Source organism: Falco cherrug, chromosome 19 (genome assembly GCF_023634085.1).
Source record: "Falco cherrug isolate bFalChe1 chromosome 19, bFalChe1.pri, whole genome shotgun sequence".
NCBI lineage: Eukaryota > Metazoa > Chordata > Aves > Falconiformes > Falconidae > Falco > Falco cherrug.
In genome coordinates this window covers 3459902-3476882 of record NC_073715.1, presented here as the reverse complement: position 1 = coordinate 3476882, position 16981 = coordinate 3459902, and the positions used below count along the sequence as shown (strand labels likewise).

Here is a 16981-nt window from a genome sequence, read left to right as displayed (position 1 = left end):
AAAAAAAAAAAAAAAAGGACCATTTTTCCACTGCAAGAGAATGTGCAAGGGCAGATCGGCGTTCACAAACCACCCAGTGAAGAAAAGTTTGCTTCCAACAGGGAAGTTACAGCAGTTTGAGTATGATGACCATGAAAGAGAATGCTCCCCGTACCGAAATCAAGAGCAAGATATCTGAACTCTGAGTAATATCCTCTGAAGGATGCACCAAATATCAGGAGAACTCCTATGTGTTTGTCACACTAAGGTTGATAAAAAAAAAAAAAAAAAAAAAGATTTTTCCAAAGAGGCAGCATGGTTTCTATTGGAAAACAAATGGAGGCAAGTGTTCCTGTGCCTCTGTTGGGCAACGGCACGCACAAGCTCACACCAGAACAATCACCCAGCTCCCAGTTTCCAACGTGGTTACCCCAACAGATGCAAAGGCACCTCTGGGTGTAAACTGAAACCCACCTCCGAACCAACAACCTGTTCCTCCATCCCTAAAGAGCAAAACCTCCCGAGTGTAACTGGATGGACACTAAATCCACTTACCCTCTAAAAAAAAATACACCACAGCGATCGCGTGCTCCGAGCCCACTTACTTGTGCCATCATCCGGCTCAAAGCTGCCAGTGTTGTTCCATGTGTTGTTGTTGCTATTCCCATAGTTCTCATCCGCGCCGGCCGGCTCAGCGTAGTCAGCGGGGTTGAAAGTTCTGTAAGAAATACGAGGATGGAAATTTTTACTCCCTCTCCTTAAGCATTTGAAAAGCAACTGATTTTATTCAGACCATGACGCATCTCAAAGAGTCTCCAAAGCCATTGCTCTCAGCAGAGGGAAGCTTTAGCTACACCGGCAATTCCAAATTTCAGTTAGTATGATGCAGTTTTGGCTTTACTAACAAAAAAACACACGGAAAATTGGAACACAAACGACTGACGCAAACGCTACTATGCTGCAGTTTGTACCAGTGACACTTACCCCATGCCCTGGGCAGAAAATCTTCCCCCTCGCCTTCCAGAGCCACCTGTAAAATATCCACACATGCACTGCTGAGCACCTCTCTTGGCTCTGCACCACCACGAAAAGAAACATTTGAACAACATATGGAGTCCTGATGGCCAGAATATGAAAGTGGTAAGGATCTTCCCGAGCTGATAGGATTTCCAGCAGTGTCTTTACATGTATGGGAATGACCTCAGCTGGCTGGCAGTGTAATTAGCAATTATAAAAAATTCCAGGCTCAGACAAGGCTTCCCGCTGGCACAAACTACAAGTACCGGACCCCAGGTTCTGATTTCTGCAGCGTGTGTCCTCAGCAACAATTCCTGAGCGGCATGGATTTTGCGGAAGAATGAATTTCTGCTGCTAAAATAGTTAAAACCCATGGCAAACATTTACAGAGCAACAGGACTCAGATACACGTGCAAGAACGAGGAGGATCCAGACGCTGTGGCTAACAAGCAATTGGCCCACCTGCCAAATTGTTGCATTAGTTTTTTTAACTTCCCACCGCTATACAATAAAGTTTTTTGTTTTGTTTTCAACTGCACAGATGGGACAGAAGAACTAGATGCGGTTTCTAGCGTGCTTAAGATGGGGAGGCCATGTGTAAGTACTAAGCGCAAGCCTAAGGACAGAAAAACCAAGTGCTTATTTTCAGTTTGGCAATTCTTCCCGTAAGCAGCTTTCAAACCTCACGTAGGAGATAAGATACGCTAACGTAATTCTTCGCCTCCCACCCCCTCTGCCCTCCCACCCTGTGTGTACCTCGGCCTCGGCCACGTCCCCGCCTCCCTCTTTCTGTGCCTCTTCCAGAGGATCCTCCGCTCTTACCACCGTCTAGTCCATTCTCCTGGCCCCGAACTGAAAGACAGAAGGAGGCAAAGACAATTTCAAGATCCATCCTGCTTTAGGGAGGATAGACCAGACCTCAAACACCAAAGCACAGCGGCTATGCGGGAGACCACGCTGCCAAACGCTCCCGTAACTCCTTTTATTTAAGCTGATGGTATCGAGGGTGATCACCCAAGGAATCATTTCAGACAGGGGAGCCTCAAACAGATGGCCACACACAGAGGGATGGCTCTCCTCAAAGATGCATCCTGCCCAAGAAGCTTTACTGACAGCTTTTACGCGGCACCAAGTGTTATGGGTGTTATTAAAGGGCAGGTCCATACACTCTCTTCCACGGCTGGCACCTCGCCCCCGCCTCGGTGGCCCGCCACGTCGTCTGCTGAAATCCCGATCCCTCTCCCGGTTTTCTTTGCTTTCTTCACTGGGTTCTGTCTGTCCACTCTCCTTCTGTCCTGAGACACCCTTCTTCTTCCCGACCATTTCCCAGGAATGCTGAAGGTTTGCAGAGGGGAAAGAAGTTAATCATAGTTTGATCGATGCGCGACGCAAATACACATATATTTAAACATGCTACAGAGAATACAACAAAGGTCACCAGAAAAATGGTTTCCAGCCCATTATTTATTTTTTTGAAGTCTATCAGCCTACACACAGTACAGCTTCTTCCTTCAAGGAAAGCTTTCTTACAGCTGACTGGCACGCAGTTTGAGATAACAGAAGATGAGTTACTCTATTTCTGCAAAGATCTACTAAACCTCTTAAACAGAGTGGGCATAATACTCAGGTTCAAAGCATGGACAAATTTGCCCTGTTTAGGGGAAAAAACCAAACCCTGCGATTTCATACAGGTCACTGTTATGCAGAGCTCTCTGAATCACCCAGGTAAACGTTCCAAAGGGCTCTGCAGTCAATATTTTAGGGCAAGTTAAGTCTCTCAGATGCAGAGTGATTTAACGAAACTCCTCACCACGCAACAGCTCACAGGGAGAGGAGCAGCACAGAATTAATTCAACAAGCAAGTTCAAGTCATCCCAAGTTCATCTGTAAGAAGTTAAGCACTCCAGCTTACTGCCATGGGGCCACACTGGTTTATTTTATGACAGACTGCAGTGGTTTCACACTCAAACTGATGCTACACACTGTTAGAACAATTAAAAATAGTCACAAGTCATTGACAAACACCTGAAAACATAACCGGCAGACAAGCAGACAGCTGGTTTTGGATGGCAACATGCAGGGACAGTGACAAAAAAAAAAAAAACACCAAACAAACCACAGAGGCACAAACTGCCTTTAAACCCAAGGCTTCTGAAGTCTCTCTCCATAGGTATCTGGCTCAGAAGGAAATTCAGGAAAATATTTACTTGGAATACTGTAATTTTAAGCCAAATCTAACCTAATGCTAAGATCACACAAACTCCTTTACTGTTTGAAATACAGTATGTTCTGAGTAACGAGCTCAGCAGGTGAGCTGTCTTCATCAGCACGGGAGTATGTGAGCAATTAGCAAGTCTGTTCCTTATCAGAAAATCCCCTTTACGGGATTGCTGCACAAGCTGAATCCAGGCCAGCAGCAGCTCCAAGACCTTTGACCAATTCCAGCACAGCCACTGCCCACGCTCCGTGCTGCGGGTACCGGCCCACAGGCCCCCCAAGGCCGGAGAAGCGGCGGGCACCGAGGGCTTTGCTCTGCCAACTCCAGTTCTGCCTCTTCTGCAGTCACCGTGCCTCGCCCTGCATCTCTCACACTGCTGGGCATTTCAGCTGCTTGAATAAAGGAGGTACTGGTACATTAACACTGCCACACGCTATTCTGGATGTTATTTTCACGAGCACCGTGTTATCTAGGAAATGCAGGTGCTGTGATAGCGGGAGTTTGTTGTTTAACTGGAAGCCACCGGTTGCAGGGGAGGTGGAAGAAAATAAAGAGCTGTGGCAAAGCTTTGCCTCAGCAAGGCACATTGATATCATCCTTTTAGAAAGGATTTTTCAACAGCTATTTTGTTTAGTTGTCAATGGAAAGGGCTCTCTGAAGGCAAGGAAAAATGCTTGCGTGCACTGTGTTGAACTCGGTTGGTGCCCAAGCTAGCAAGGCACCTGACGCTGGGGAGCAGTTACACAGAATATAGTCCAAGATGTCCAGCTCCTCCATCTACACTCAAGGACTAATAGCAATAATAATAAAAGAACTCATGCATAGTAATCTGAAGCGATATTTAGAGTCTCAACTCCATAAAGAGCTGAGTCAGCTTCAGCCAAAGCAGGGCGCTGGGAGGATACGTTTGATCAGCAGCAGTTTGGAGGGCTCTGATATTTGTAGGCTTTTTACTGGGCTGTAAGAGATCTTGCACCTCTGCTGTCTTTGTCACAAAACGAACGACATCCCACACACCAGTCAGAAGGTTCCTCCTGAGCAAGCACCCGCTTGTTCTCAGAGCTGACTTTGGCTTGCCTCAGAAGGCACCCGCATGAGTGACAGCGGTTGAGCCTAACTCCACAGCAAACAAACAGCAAAAAGATTTTCCAAAAGGTGGCACGGGCAGCGGCACACAAGGCAGTCGGCGCATCGCTGGGAAGCGAACATTTAGCGCCAGAGATGCAGAACTGCTTTTCTCTAACAAGCAAGGAACCACCGCTGACACATACCTGCCTTTCAACACAGGTCACCCAGCCCTTGTGGGAAAACACAAGTTACTTCACACTCACAGCAGCGTGAAAGCTTACACAGGTGCCACTGTACTGTCGTCAAAGTGCTTGGATTCAAAAGGAATAGGAAGGAAAGGATTTATTGCGTTTTCCCCTCTATCCCTTTGGGCCTGCTGGCCACACTCGCGTTCTGTGCAAGCCTACAGAGAGCAGCGTTAAGAAGCCAGGACACAATCACACTTTACATGCTACTTGTGGAACGACTCAGTCGTTTTGGTTCTCGTTATCTAGACATTACTGTACGTCTCGTCTCCAAATACGCAGTTACACTGAACTAAGCCTCACCAGATTTACAGGACCCAATCCTACCGTGTCCGGATTGCCCTCCAGCAGCACGTTGATGGCTCTGTTAACATCCCCATTGCAGTCGTGCAGAGCAATCACACACTCATCCTGGTTCTTGCCTGTGATGTCGATCAGCTGCAAAGAAGACCACACCATGGTCAGCATGTCCCAAACCAAGAACGCACCAAAATCCCAACGGATCTCTTAGGAAGCAAGCAAGTTGAATCCCAAACCAGAAATCCTACAGAGAGATGTCAGGGTTTGGGAGTCTCCTTCTCGGCTTAATTACGCGCCCTTCAACAAGTAACTGAGAGTGGGTCACTGTTGTTTCACCCCAAGCCAACCTACAACCTCCTTTTCTCAGGATAACACCCGTTCCCTGCGTTCCGGGGACCAAGGGAATTCAGGGAGCAGCCAGCCGCATCCCTCCCACACCTCCCAGCACTCACAGTACTCTCAACATCGACCGTGGCTTCCCGTCAGGGTTCACCTTCACTTTCAACACTCACTTGTTTCACCTTCTCCTCAAAGTCAGCGTCGTTATGGTCCGAAATCATCTGTGCAAGTCGAATCTGTTCCGCAGTGGCCTAAAGAAACGGAACGTAGAGAGAGCACGTTTAGAGCAGTGCGTTTCCGACAAACCATTCTCCAAAGGCCACGCCGCTTCCCTCAGATCTCTGGAGAGATCTTCCTTTCTGGAAGGGAATCAGTATGATGAAAAGGAGGCGCAAATGAGGGTCAGAAAGAGGAAAGCTTCAGAGAGAAAGTCCGAGAGGAGTGAGTGCGGGGGGAGTATGCAAGAAAGGGAGGTACTGCTGGATGGCCCCATGGCGCCAGGTGAGCAGCAATCACCGAAACCGTCCATTCTGAGCCGACCTCAGCACCACCAGAACGCCAAGACCCACTGCAGGCTGCTCCTCAGCCACTCGCGTTCACGAGAGCAAACGGGGAACGGGCAGATGGAGGCAAACCCAAACCTCAAGCCCAGCCCCCACTCGGAGACACCAGTAGAGAAGCCCCACCATTAGCGGCCGCCCAATTAACCTGGCTCTGCGAGGAGCAGCACCCAGAAGTTCGTTAGGCCAAGCCCAAGTGCTAGCAGCGGGCCAGGCAGGAGTGCCAGCTCTCCGCCTCCCAGCTAACTGGTTTCCACGGACGCTGCCCTTACCTGCGGCCGCTGCTTGTGCTGTGTCTGGCTCTGTGTCTGTGTCTGCTCCCAGTTCCCCCGGGCTCGGTTAGTGCCCACCGATGTCATCATTTACAGTATATACAAATAACAGTATTTACAAGGTAGAACTCTGCGGTGGGTCAGGGGAGAAGAGAGAACAGACCGTTAGAAACCAAAACCAAAAGGCAGGACCAAGACTGAACCAGCATGTGGGTGAGGCAGACGGTAAAGCCGTCGTGGGCCCCCACCCTCCCCGCTGCTTCCCCAAAAAGCACGGCAGGCCAGCCTGCCACTTCCACGTGCCCCCAAGACTAAAAGGCCACTTGTACTTCCCAAGAGTTTCTCCACCGCTACCACGGTGGAGCATCCTAAATGAAACATCACCTGCGTCCAGGTGGGAGTAATCGGGACCCAGGAGCAGCAGCACTCGGGCTGAAGGGTTTAATGACTTGCTGCTGGCACGGATTTGCCGTGACCAGAGCTGTAAAGGGCTACAGCGATCACCCAGATATCAAGGAAGGCTTGGGAAAAAAGCTCTAAAGGAACTTCACTTGGAGAGCAGAACACCTCAGAGCCTCAGACACATCTACTACTTTCCCTTCTCCTTTCCTGCCTTCAAAGCAGGGCAGGGGAAGCAAAAACACTTTAGTAGTAAGCGGTGCAACAGATTTGCGGGATATTATTTCAAAAAAACACCGCCCTTGTAGAACTGCCCGGTTTTGCTTGCTTCAGTTATTCCTCAGAACTGGAAATATTAAGTTTTCTTCTACCGAGTATTAAAAAAACTACCAAAAAACCCGAACTAGATGTCAACAAGAAATAACAGCCAGTAACGTTGTTAGGTAACCGCTCGAGGCAAAACAATCCTAGTAAGAGTTCAGGCCACGGAACATCCAAAGCAAGCGGAGTTTTAACACCTCACACTGAGCTTCGGGGGAAGAGCCCAGCCCGGATGGTTAGAACGGGATCAGCACTAAGTAGTTTTACCCTGCCAATCATCTCCCAGGCACAAGGGATGCCAGACGCATCCCACAGCACTTGGCAGGACTTGCTACTTTCAAACAGCCGAAATATCAGTAATTGTGAACTTCACGTTTTTGGATTTCATTAACAAGACTGCAACGCCTTCCTCCAAAGCAGCAGGGGCTGCTCCAGGTGCCAGTGCCGCAGGTAGATGCTTGGGACAGGGGAAGGAGCCACAGACAAAGCGTGAAGAGCGGGGAGGAAACCCGAGCAAGAAAATGCGACCTGCAGGATTTGATCTGAAACGCTGCTTGCGAACACCGACCATGGCAGCACAGAGCAAGACCTGGTGCACAAAGCGGGGAGAGCTGAGCAGCGGGGTTAGCAAACAGCCTGGCGAGAACCGGGGAGTCTCTTGTCAAGGTCTGCGAGCGGAGTACTCAAGTGGGCCGCGACATCTCTCCCCAAGAGCACGGAGACCCTAATGGCACCTCTATGCCGTCGCGAGCCACCGCTCCTGCTCCCATCAGCATCCAGCCTTCCTTCGCAGGCAAGTTTTCAAGCACAATTCCTCCCACAAAACCTCCAAAGTTGGCGTTTTGGGGCCACCCATGCCTCGCAGCGACTTAAACCCACAGTTTTCCAGCTACACAGCACCACGGTTTCTTATCAGAGAAGAACCCAAGCTACCTGCCTGGTCACCAGGACCCCCCAAGGTGCAGGTGACACCGAGCAGATTTAAGGAAAAGCACCAAGCCCAGGCTTCACCCAAGGCAGAGCAGACAAAGCCTCCCGGGTTAAGCAGCCATCCCTCCCACGCTCCACGCAGGCTTCTTGCCCACGGTATTTATTTTCGCTCTCCACTGCTACGTCTCTCCCAGTTCTAAGTGTTTCACGCACAAACAAGTTGTCATATTAAACCAATTTGGCAGCAGAACTGCAGGCCCAGAGGGAAGCAATCCTGCGCGTTTGCAGTAACTTAATCTGCAATTTCAATAGGATACAGTTCCAGCAGTCTGCGGCCCCGAACCTTTGTGCAGTGGCTGGGCATTGTTCAACAGCTGCCACGCTCTGCTCTGCCCAGCTGCATTTCTGCCACAATTCAATCGTGACAGTTTTTTCTTTAACATGTAAAATAAAAACAAAACAAAACACACACACACAAGAAAAACATCCGTTATCAAAATATCAGCTGGGCCCCAGACCCTGCAGAGACTGTCGGGTAAGCGGGCATCCCCACGCAACGCCCCATGCGCTGCGTTATGGGAAGAGGACTTGGCTGCTGCTAATTTACTCCTCAATCATAACTTTACTACAGCTCACGGGCGACGCTTCACCGCAAATCTTGGTCATCCAGACACTCGAACTGGCCCCGCAGAGAAGTAACCAGACTACAAGTTTACCAGTTCAAAGCAGTCTTCATCAAAAGTGTTTTACCTCTTTTTTTCTGGTCTTTTTTAAAGAGCAAACCCATATATATATTCACCAAGCCAGATGTCATAAAAAAGGGCGACTCCAACCAAAGCAAACCGTGGCTGAGCCACACCAGAGAAGCAGCGTTAAACCAGGCCAGCGCTTCTGTTTCAAGACAACGGGAAAGCGATGCGTCCGTACAGGATTTAGGGAAAACAAGAAGCTTCAGAGCTACAGGTTACAACATCTTTTCTTCAAAGAAAGCTGCAAGTAACTGCGACGCACTTTGCCGTTACCCCTTTTCAGACTACACCGCTACTCGCCTTCAACGTCTAGAGAGGAGAGCGTCTCAGCTACACGAAGTGCGGAGTCTCGGGAAAAAGAGGTGATACAAAAATGTAACAAACTGTTTATTTTATTAGAAATTTCAGGTAAGTTACAGTTTTGGAACAAGGATCTGTCGGTCACATCCACTATCCCCGGCTGCATTAGACCTGTTGGGTGGTGCTGGGCAAGCCCCTGCACATCCCAGCCTCAGTTTCCCTTCTCTGTTAATACAGAAAAATTTGTCTTTTCATGCCCCTCTGACAAATTTCAATTAACACGTGCAAAAGGCTCCGAAGGACCACGGAGGGCAAAGCCTTGGGAAAGATTTTCCTGCAACAGATTTTCCTGCAACACTGGGCAGAAGAAGCGCAGAAGGAGCCCAGTTAATCCGGGTTATGATTTTTCCTGTGGAGCAAACGCACCGCAGCTGCAAGCCCCGCAGCTCCCGTGCGTGCAGAGCACAAGATTTTTGGGGGGCTGCCCCCAGATACGCCCCCAGAGCCCTCAGCTGGGCACCGACCTGCAGCGCTTTAGGGCAAGGCTCAGGCGGGCGATGCCGCCCCCCGCCCGGGGGGCGCGCCCCGAGGCAGCAAAGAGGATCCCGCGGGGGGCTCGGGCTTTGCGGGCCGGCATCGCCCCGGGAGCACCGCACCGGCATCGCCCAGGGGGGCCGCCCCGCACCGAGAGGCCGCCACCGGCAGGGCCCCCCCCAGGGGAAGCAGCCGGCGGCCTGGCGGCGGGCGCGGAGCCCCGGCTCCCATTGTTACTGCCGGCGGCGGGGGCCGGGCGGGCCCCGGGAGCGCGGCAGGGCCGGAGCCGCCCGGGCCCGCCGCACACAATGGAGGCGGGCGGCCAGGGGGAAGCGGAACGGGCCCGCGGGAGCCCCCGCGGCGGCGCGGCGCCAGGCCGGGCCCGCACCCGGGAGGCGGGCGAACGCGGGCCGCTTCCGCCCTCATGGCCGCGGCCGCCATTCCCCCCCTCCGCCCGCCTCCAGCCCGCCCGCCCGCCCTCACCTGCGGCGGCCGCGCGTTACGCCAGCCCCCGGCTGCGGCCCGGCCCACTAGGCCGCGCGGGGCCCGGCGGCAGCGGCGGGGCGCGGCGGCCGCCTCCGGAGCGGCGGGGCCGGGCGGCCAGGCGGCGGCGGGACCGGGCGGGCCGAGGGGGGCGTACGGCGGTGGCGGGGGGGGGAGGACGGGGACAAGGAGGGGGGGCGGGATTTAAAGGGGCCGCGCGCAGTTACCGGAGCCGCCGCCGCCTCCGCGCAGCCAACTTTACCTGGGTCTCACCACACTGACAACTACCAGCGGCGCCCGCCCCCATCACGTGATGAGGGCGCGGGGGCGGGGCCAGCCCGGCTTCACCCACGTGATGCGGGGGAGGGGCGCCGGCGGAAGGGGGCGCCCTGCTGGCGTGTGACGCCGCGCGCCCCGCGTCACGTGAGGAGGAGGGGCGGTGCTCGCTGTCACGTGGGGAGGGCGCGGAGTGGCTTCGGCGGCCGCCATGTTGTGCGGCCCCGGGCCGGGCCGGGGATGGCGGGGGCCGGCAGTAACTGGCTCTCCGGGGTTAACGTGGTGCTGGTGATGGCCTACGGTAGCCTGGTGAGCCGGAAGGGCCTGGGGGTGGCCGGGGCGACGTGGTGGGGGCCCCTGGAAGCGGGCTCGGGGTGTCTGCGGGGCGGCGGTGAGGCCCATCCTGGGGGGTGCTGTGGGGCTGGGCCTGGGCTTGTGCCTGGGGTGGCCGTGGGGCCCCCGTGAGGCCGATCCTGGGGCGGCTGGGGGGCCCATCCTGGGGTGTCCGTGGGGTCCCTGTGAGACCGATCCTGGGATGGCCGTGGGGCTCCCGTGGGGATGGGGTAGCTGTGGGGATGGGCCTGGGCCTGGGGTGTCCATGGGCCCCCTGTGAGGCTGATCCTGGGGCGGCTGGGGGGCCCATCCTGGGGTGTCCGTGGGGTCCCTGCGAGGCCGATCCTGGGCGGGGGGCGGGGCGTGGGGCTCTTATGGGACTGGGACGGCGGCGAGGTTAGGCCTGGACTGTCCACGGGGCTCCTGTGAGGCGATCCTGGGGTGGCTGAGGGGCTGGGGTGGCTGAGGGGCTGGGATGGCTGTGGGGCTGGGCTTGGAGTGTCCATGGAGACTTTGTGAGGCTGATCCTGGGGTGTCCATGGAGCTCCTGTGGGGCTGGGCTGGCTGTGGGGCTGGGGCTGGAGTGTCCGTGGGGCCGCTGTGAGGCTGATCCTGGGGTGGCTGTGGGACTCCCGTGGGGCTGGGCCTGGAGTGCTGTGGGGTCCCTCTGAGGCCCATCCTGGGATGTCCACGGGGCGCTGTGAAGCCAGGCCTGAGCTGCCCACACAGCTCCACTGGGACATGTCCCAGGGTATCCATGGGGAGCCCCCGCGGAGCCAGACTCGGTGTCCTTACAGGGTTGGGCCGGAGTACCCGTGGGGTCCTGGTGTCTGTGGGGCAGGGAGAGGACATGAGTAGGAGCCTCTGTGGAGGCTGGGGTGTCCGTGGGGTTCCTGATGGGCTGAAGAGGGAATCCTGTGCTTGCCGAGTTTGGGGGGTCTGGGGGGCTGGGACCAGGGTGTCCGTGGGGCTGTGAGACCCTGGCGGGGGGGGGGGGGGGGGGGATTCTCAGCACACCTGATCCCGTCCCCGCTGTTGGCGCTCCAGGTCTTTGTGCTGCTGTTCATCTTTGTGAAACGCCAGATCATGCGCTTCGCCATGAAGTCCCGCCGCGGCCCCCACGTGCCTGTCGGACAGCACGCGCCCAAGGTGGGTGCGTGTGGCCCCGTGAGGAGATGTGCTCTCCTTCCCCTGCCCCCATGGATCCGTCCGTGCCCCGAAGGGCAGGCAGGGGCTGCTTCAAAACTGGGTATTTCCAGGAGCTGCCACCTTGGTGTGGCGATGAGCAGCTGGAGAGAGAGCGGGTTTATTTCGGAGGGCCCCCAGGACTTGACCGTTATCATCCTTGTGATCCCACAGGCAGAGTGAGCGCTCTGTAAATGTTTTGGGTTTTTTTCCCCCCACACTATGCAGGATTTAAAGGAAGAAATCGACATTCGCCTGTCGAGGGTACAAGACATCAAGTACGAGCCCCGGCTGTTAGCTGAGGATGATAGCAGGCTTCTGCAGCTGGAGACACAAGGTACCCCCTTCTCACGGCGCGTCAGGGCCCACCAGAGACACTGTCTGGTGCTTCTCCCACTACGTCAGCTCGTTCTCCTGTCGCCAAGTTTTGGCACTGGCCTCTCTTGTTGCCTGTCCCGTTGCAACATCGCGTTTGGCGAGCCGACAGGAGACAGCGGCGCTGCGCTCTGCTCCTCCCGCAGAGCTTTCACGGTGGCTTTTCTCTTTGCCAGGCTGCTATAACTACCTGTACAGGATGAAGGCGCTGGATGCGATCAGAACATCTGGTAAGGGGAGCTCCGGGTGGGAGTGGGGGGAGAGAGAAGGGTGGGGGGAGACCGTGTGTAGAGGGAATAAGATGTGGCGCATCGGTCAGCAGCCTCATAAGGCTCGAGGTCCTGCTTTGGGGAGAGCAGTCACTCCTCCCACCCGGGGTTGGCAGCCTGAGGGTCAGCTCTACTCACAGCATTGGGAGCAGTCGGCAAATGGAGGCAGCAGACGAGGTGGGAGGTTTAATTAGCCACCAAAAAATGAGGCGTTTTTACCTGCCCTTCAGCCGGTTGCATGGTGCCTTTTTCTGTTCCAGAAATCCCGTTTCACGCAGAGGGGCGGTACCCAAAATCTTTAATAGGGAAGAACTTCTGTGCCTACTTGCTGGAACTGCGGAATTCCAGCGCCTCCTTCAAAGGCATCCGCAAAGCCTTGATCGACACCTTGCTGGATGGGTACGAGAGTGCCCGCTACGGCACTGGGGTAAGCGCCGGTGCTGCGTCGCCCAGCCCCCTGCTCTGACGGCTGGATGAGGTTGTGCTGTCACCTCGGCTGGGTTTTCCATGGTCTTTTCTGTTTGCATCCAGGTCTTTGGGAAAACGGAATATCTGAAGTACCAGGATGCTCTGAACGAGCTGGCAAACATGTAAGTGTCAGTGCCTGGGGGTGCAGGTGGGGAGCGGTGGTGGGTTCTTGGGCTCCAGTAGCGCGTCGTGGAGGTGGGAACAGAGGTGGGCTTTGGGGCAAAACCCAGCCTCAGGCGTGGGCTGTTACGCCTGGCCGTCTTTCCAGGCTTCCTTACTCCTTGCAGCCCGTCTGTTAATGCATTTTTGGGTTTGTCACTTGGTCACAGACCACATTTCTGCTTGGGCCGGCCGCTTTGAGCCAGAGACCTCGCGTGGGCTCCGGGCCTGGCACCCCCACCCTTGGTTTTCAAAACCTCAGTGAGCGCTGTTGTCCCGAGGGCAGATCTGCCTCGTGTCGGGCAGACGGATGGGGTGGTCTTGCGGCTCCTCCGGGGTGGGCGGCAGCCGTGACGAGGCCTCTCCTCTCCCTGCAGGACCAAGGCCCGGGGAGGCAGCAGCCAGCGGCAGCACCAGTCAGCAGCGAAGGACCTCACCCTTTCCTCTGAAGTCTCCAACCCCGCCACCATCCAGGTCACCTACCTGCCTTCCAACCAGAAGAGCAAACGTGCCAAACACTTCCTGGAGCTGAAGAGCTTCAAGGACAACTACAACACACTGGAGAGCACCCTGTGAGCTGCGCAGGGAGCACTGCTCCGGGGACCTGCCGCCAGCGGAGCCCCTCGCCGGGCGCAGCTGGGGTCCTGGGTGGGTTTTGGCCGCAGTTGAGCCTTTCGGGCAGCGGCGGGAGGAAGCGGCTGCGCTCCGGGGTCTCCCTCTTGCACAGCGCCGGAGGTCGTCGCTCAGCGGAGGCTGGGCTGGCTGGCGGGGCTCGGCCCTCGCCGCGAGCGCGTTTCGGAGCGGTGTGCCTGCCTAGGGACCTGCCTATGGACCTGGAGGGCATCGGCCCGCGCGGCCTCCTCGGGACACGCTTCAGGCTTCGAGTCCAGCAACGTCTTGGAGCCCTGGCCCTGTGTATAAACTGATTAGCTTTAGCTTATTTATAAAAAGACCTCGATCCCAGCCAGCGCTCTCCTCCACCTGTCCTCTTGCCCCGTGACGGCCGGTGGGAGCTGGTGCTGTCTGTCCGTCCTGTCTGTGTGGGTCTCAGGCTCTGGAGCCACTCGTCTGTTCCTTCCAAAGGGTGAATCCTCTTTTCCCTGCGGCGCCGTCGCTGCCTGCCCGTGTGCCGGGGCCGTGCACCAGGGTGCCTGGATGGAGTGTAAATAGTTTGGTGGCCAGTTCTCAGCCGCCGTGGCTGAGGTGCCTCTTTGGGCTGCGGTTTCTACTCTTCTTTTTTTCTTTTTTTTTTTCTCCTGCACCTGGGCATTTGGGGATGTCTCGAGCAGACAAATACCAGCTTCGAACGTCCTGTCTGTCCTGCCAAGGGGGTGTTTCCTCCCACTCTCACCAGCGCCTCGGGTGCCAGTGGCTGCCAAGCCCCCGGGGGCGAAAGCTCGCGGCCCCCGACTTGACATCTGTGTCCTGCCAGGCCGACCGGCGGTGCCCGCTGCTCACCGCTCACCGCAGCGTGTACCCGCGTGGGGCGAGGACCCCTGCCCCTCACCCGGGCCTCTGCACTCTTTTTAATTGCTGTTTAATAAAATGACAGTTAACCCCGAGCGGGATGCGTGCCGTTGGCCTCTGACTGTGGGGAACCCTTCCCTGCCAGATCTGGGGCTCCGTCTGTCCCCGTGCCGCTGCCGCGGTCACCGGGGTGTCATTAACGGTCACTGGGGTGCCATTAACGGTCACTGGGGTGCCTTTAATGCTCACTGGGCTGCCATTAATGGTCCCTGGGGTGCCATTAATGGTCCCTGGGGTGCCTTTAAGGGTCACTGGGCTGCCATTAACGGTCACTGGGCTGCCATTAACGGTCACTGGGGTGCCATTAATGGTCACTGGCGTGCCTTTAACGGTCACTGGGGTGCCTTTAATGCTCACTGGGGTGCCATTAATGCTCACTGGGGTGCCATTAACGGTCACTGGGGTGCCATTAATGGTTACTGGGGTGCCTTTAACGGTCACTGGGGTGCCTTTAATGCTCACTGGGGTGCCTTTAACGGTCACTGGGGTGCCATTAACGGTCACTGGGGTGCCTTTAATGCTCACTGGGGTGCCATTAATGGTCACTGGGGTGCCTTTAACGGTCACTGGGGTGCCATTAATGGTCACTGGGGTGCCATTAATGGTCACTGGGGTGCCTTTAACGGTCACTGGGGTGCCATTAATGGTCACTGGGGTGCCCTTAAGGGTGTGGCTGGCACGGAGGGCAGCTGTGGCCCAGTGGCACTGGCCATGGCGCTGGCAAGCAGCCAGATCCCCTCGCTGCGCTGGGAGGAGGTGGGATGGGGCAGGGGGCTGTGCTGGGGACACATGGGGACAGCGGGGCACAGCGTCCCCCCTCGTGCGGGTTAAACCGTGGACCTGCCAAGCGCGTTGCTTCGGTTGCAGTCGGGGCAAAGGGAGCCCCGGGGTGCCGGACCCCCCTGCTGCTGGGGGGCAGCAGGCGAGGGGGAGCCCTGGGGTGGGGTGGGACGGGGCTCAGCCCTGCAGGCAGGCACCGGTGTTCCCCCAGCACCCATCCTGCTCGCCCCCCGACCCCACAGCTGTGGGCCAGCGGCCCGTGGGGTGCTGTGGCAGCGCGTGGAGCGGCTGGGAGCGCCCGACCGGGTGGGCTCAGCACCCACCCGGCACTGCCCAGCTCCCTGGCTGAGAATAAAACACGGGGGGTGCGTCTGCGGCGCGCGGGGACGCAGGCCAGCCCTGGGCACAGGTGGAGGGACGGCGCAGCCCAACAGGATCCCGGCGGTGGGAATCTGGCAGCGCGGCCCGTGATCCCACCCGGAGCAGATCCTGCACACGCGGTCCCAGCCGTGGCCACGCCAGGAGATGGCAGCATGGCCGGCGTGGCTCTGCCAGCGGGTGCTCCATGCCTGATCCCGCTGGCGACACGGGTGCCCACCGCGCTGCTGGCATCGGCCACGCGTGTCTGGCACGGCGGCCACGCGGCACAGCCCTGCAGCAGCGGGATGAGGAGCCCAGCCAGGCTGGGGGGGCTCTTTTCTGGCTCCATTCCCTGCCCGGGCACCCCTGAACCCCCAACTGCTGCCCAATGAGGGGGGCTCCTATCCCCCGCGTCCTGTCCCCGCTGCCTGTGCCCGACCTTGGTGTCTCCCAGCCCCAGGGCCCATCAGTGCCGGCCCTGGCTCCGCTTATTGACAGGGCTGGGGGCGCTGGGCCGGCAGCCCCAGCCCATGGCCCTTCATTAGTGCGGCTGTCGGACCGCATCACATCAGCCTCCCCCCGCCCGTGCCCCCCGCTCCTGCCACATGTGTCCCTGCCGTCCCCACCGCCACCCTCCCTGCATGGCTCTGCTGCCCCCGTGGGCGCTGGAGCCCCTGGTCCCCCATTCCCCGGTGGCGCTCAGAGCTCTGGCTGCCCCACTGGCCCCCCAAAGTTTGGGGCCCTGCAGAGCCCCCAACACCCTTCCCAAAGTCGGGGGGGTCCCGCTGCGGCGAAGCACCGGCACGGCGCAGGGAGACACGTGCCCCCGGCACCCCCAGACACCCCACGTGCCCTCGTGGCTGGCCAGGTCCCAACAGCCACCCCAGAGAGGTCAGGGTTCCTGCTTTGTCACCCAGCTGTGCCCACACCGGGGGGGGGGGGCACATCCACACAGATGGGGCAGGGTGACAGGCGGTCACCTCCTTCTGCTGCCCCACGGAGGGACCACTCCTGCGGACAGGGGGTCCCCATGGCTTCCCCAAAGCAAGGGGATGGGGACACGGGGCACAGCCCCCCAGCGCCAGCCGGGGCTCGTCCTTGGGCAGGGTCACACGCAGCCCCTCGGCAGCGCGGAGCCCACTGGGACGGGGCCGGCTCCCAGTATCGACGGCCCCACTAATGATGGCGGAGTGTGACCGGGGGCAGGAGCAGGCGGCACAGGGCCATCGACCCGTATCGACCGGCAGCGCTCGGCGGCAAGGGCACGGGGGTCTGCAGAGGGGGCAGGGGGACGTCGATGGGTGGTAATTAATGGGAACGAGGCCACGTGCACAGGGCCAGGGCGCTCGCCGGCCGTGTCCCCCCGCCGGGTGCAGCTGAGCGCGGTTATAAACGGCGGCTGGGCGGCCCCCGAGCCAGACCACCGAGGAGCCCCCCGAGCCGGCCCAGGTAAGGCAGTGGCGGACGTGGGGTCCCCTCGGTGGGCAGGGATGGGTGGGCAGCGCTGCCTGCTGTGCCGTGCTGTGCCGTGCCGT

General features: G+C 57.6%; 2 protein-coding genes across 15 annotated transcripts in view; one reads left to right on the top strand and one right to left on the bottom strand.

Annotated features, from left to right (window-relative positions):
• UBAP2L (ubiquitin associated protein 2 like) overlaps nucleotides 1-10062 on the bottom strand; it is a 30905-nt gene extending 20843 nt beyond the window's left edge. For 6 of the 14 annotated variants that reach the window (XM_055696604.1, XM_055696608.1, XM_055696611.1 and 3 more), the window contains exons 1-8: nucleotides 9977-10062; nucleotides 5999-6128; nucleotides 5340-5417; nucleotides 4831-4965; nucleotides 2163-2331; nucleotides 1753-1848; nucleotides 964-1009; nucleotides 585-697 (exon numbers count right to left, since the gene is read on the bottom strand). In XM_055696604.1, the coding sequence (XP_055552579.1) occupies nucleotides 585-697; nucleotides 964-1009; nucleotides 1753-1848; nucleotides 2163-2331; nucleotides 4831-4965; nucleotides 5340-5417; nucleotides 5999-6088 (727 nt within the window). In that variant the 5' untranslated portion in view covers nucleotides 6089-6128; nucleotides 9977-10062. Of the gene's footprint in view, nucleotides 1-584; nucleotides 698-963; nucleotides 1010-1752; nucleotides 1849-2162; nucleotides 2332-4830; nucleotides 4966-5339; nucleotides 5418-5998; nucleotides 6129-9941 lie in introns of all 14 variants that reach the window. The other 8 variants (XM_055696609.1, XM_055696613.1, XM_055696610.1 and 5 more) reach the window with 3 other exon arrangements.
• A 97-nt stretch (nucleotides 10063-10159) lies between these two features.
• Nucleotides 10160-14340, top strand: C19H1orf43 (chromosome 19 C1orf43 homolog). Its single transcript, XM_055696835.1, has 7 exons — nucleotides 10160-10299; nucleotides 11371-11472; nucleotides 11737-11845; nucleotides 12060-12113; nucleotides 12413-12579; nucleotides 12684-12742; nucleotides 13157-14340. Exons 1-7 carry the CDS (start codon nucleotides 10231-10233, stop codon nucleotides 13353-13355), a joined length of 759 nt encoding a protein of 252 aa, XP_055552810.1. The 5' UTR covers nucleotides 10160-10230; the 3' UTR covers nucleotides 13356-14340.
• The last annotated feature ends 2641 nt before the right edge of the window (nucleotides 14341-16981 follow it).

Bases quoted from the DNA above. Each gene is read 5' to 3' on its own strand.
- C19H1orf43 (XM_055696835.1), top strand. From the start codon at position 10,231: ATGGCGGGGGCCGGCAGTAACTGGCTCTCCGGGGTTAACGTGGTGCTG. The intron at 11,846-12,059 runs GTACCCCCTTCT...TCTCTTTGCCAG, and splicing joins TCTGCAGCTGGAGACACAAG to GCTGCTATAACTACCTGTAC. The intron at 12,580-12,683 runs GTAAGCGCCGGT...GTTTGCATCCAG, and splicing joins GTGCCCGCTACGGCACTGGG to GTCTTTGGGAAAACGGAATA.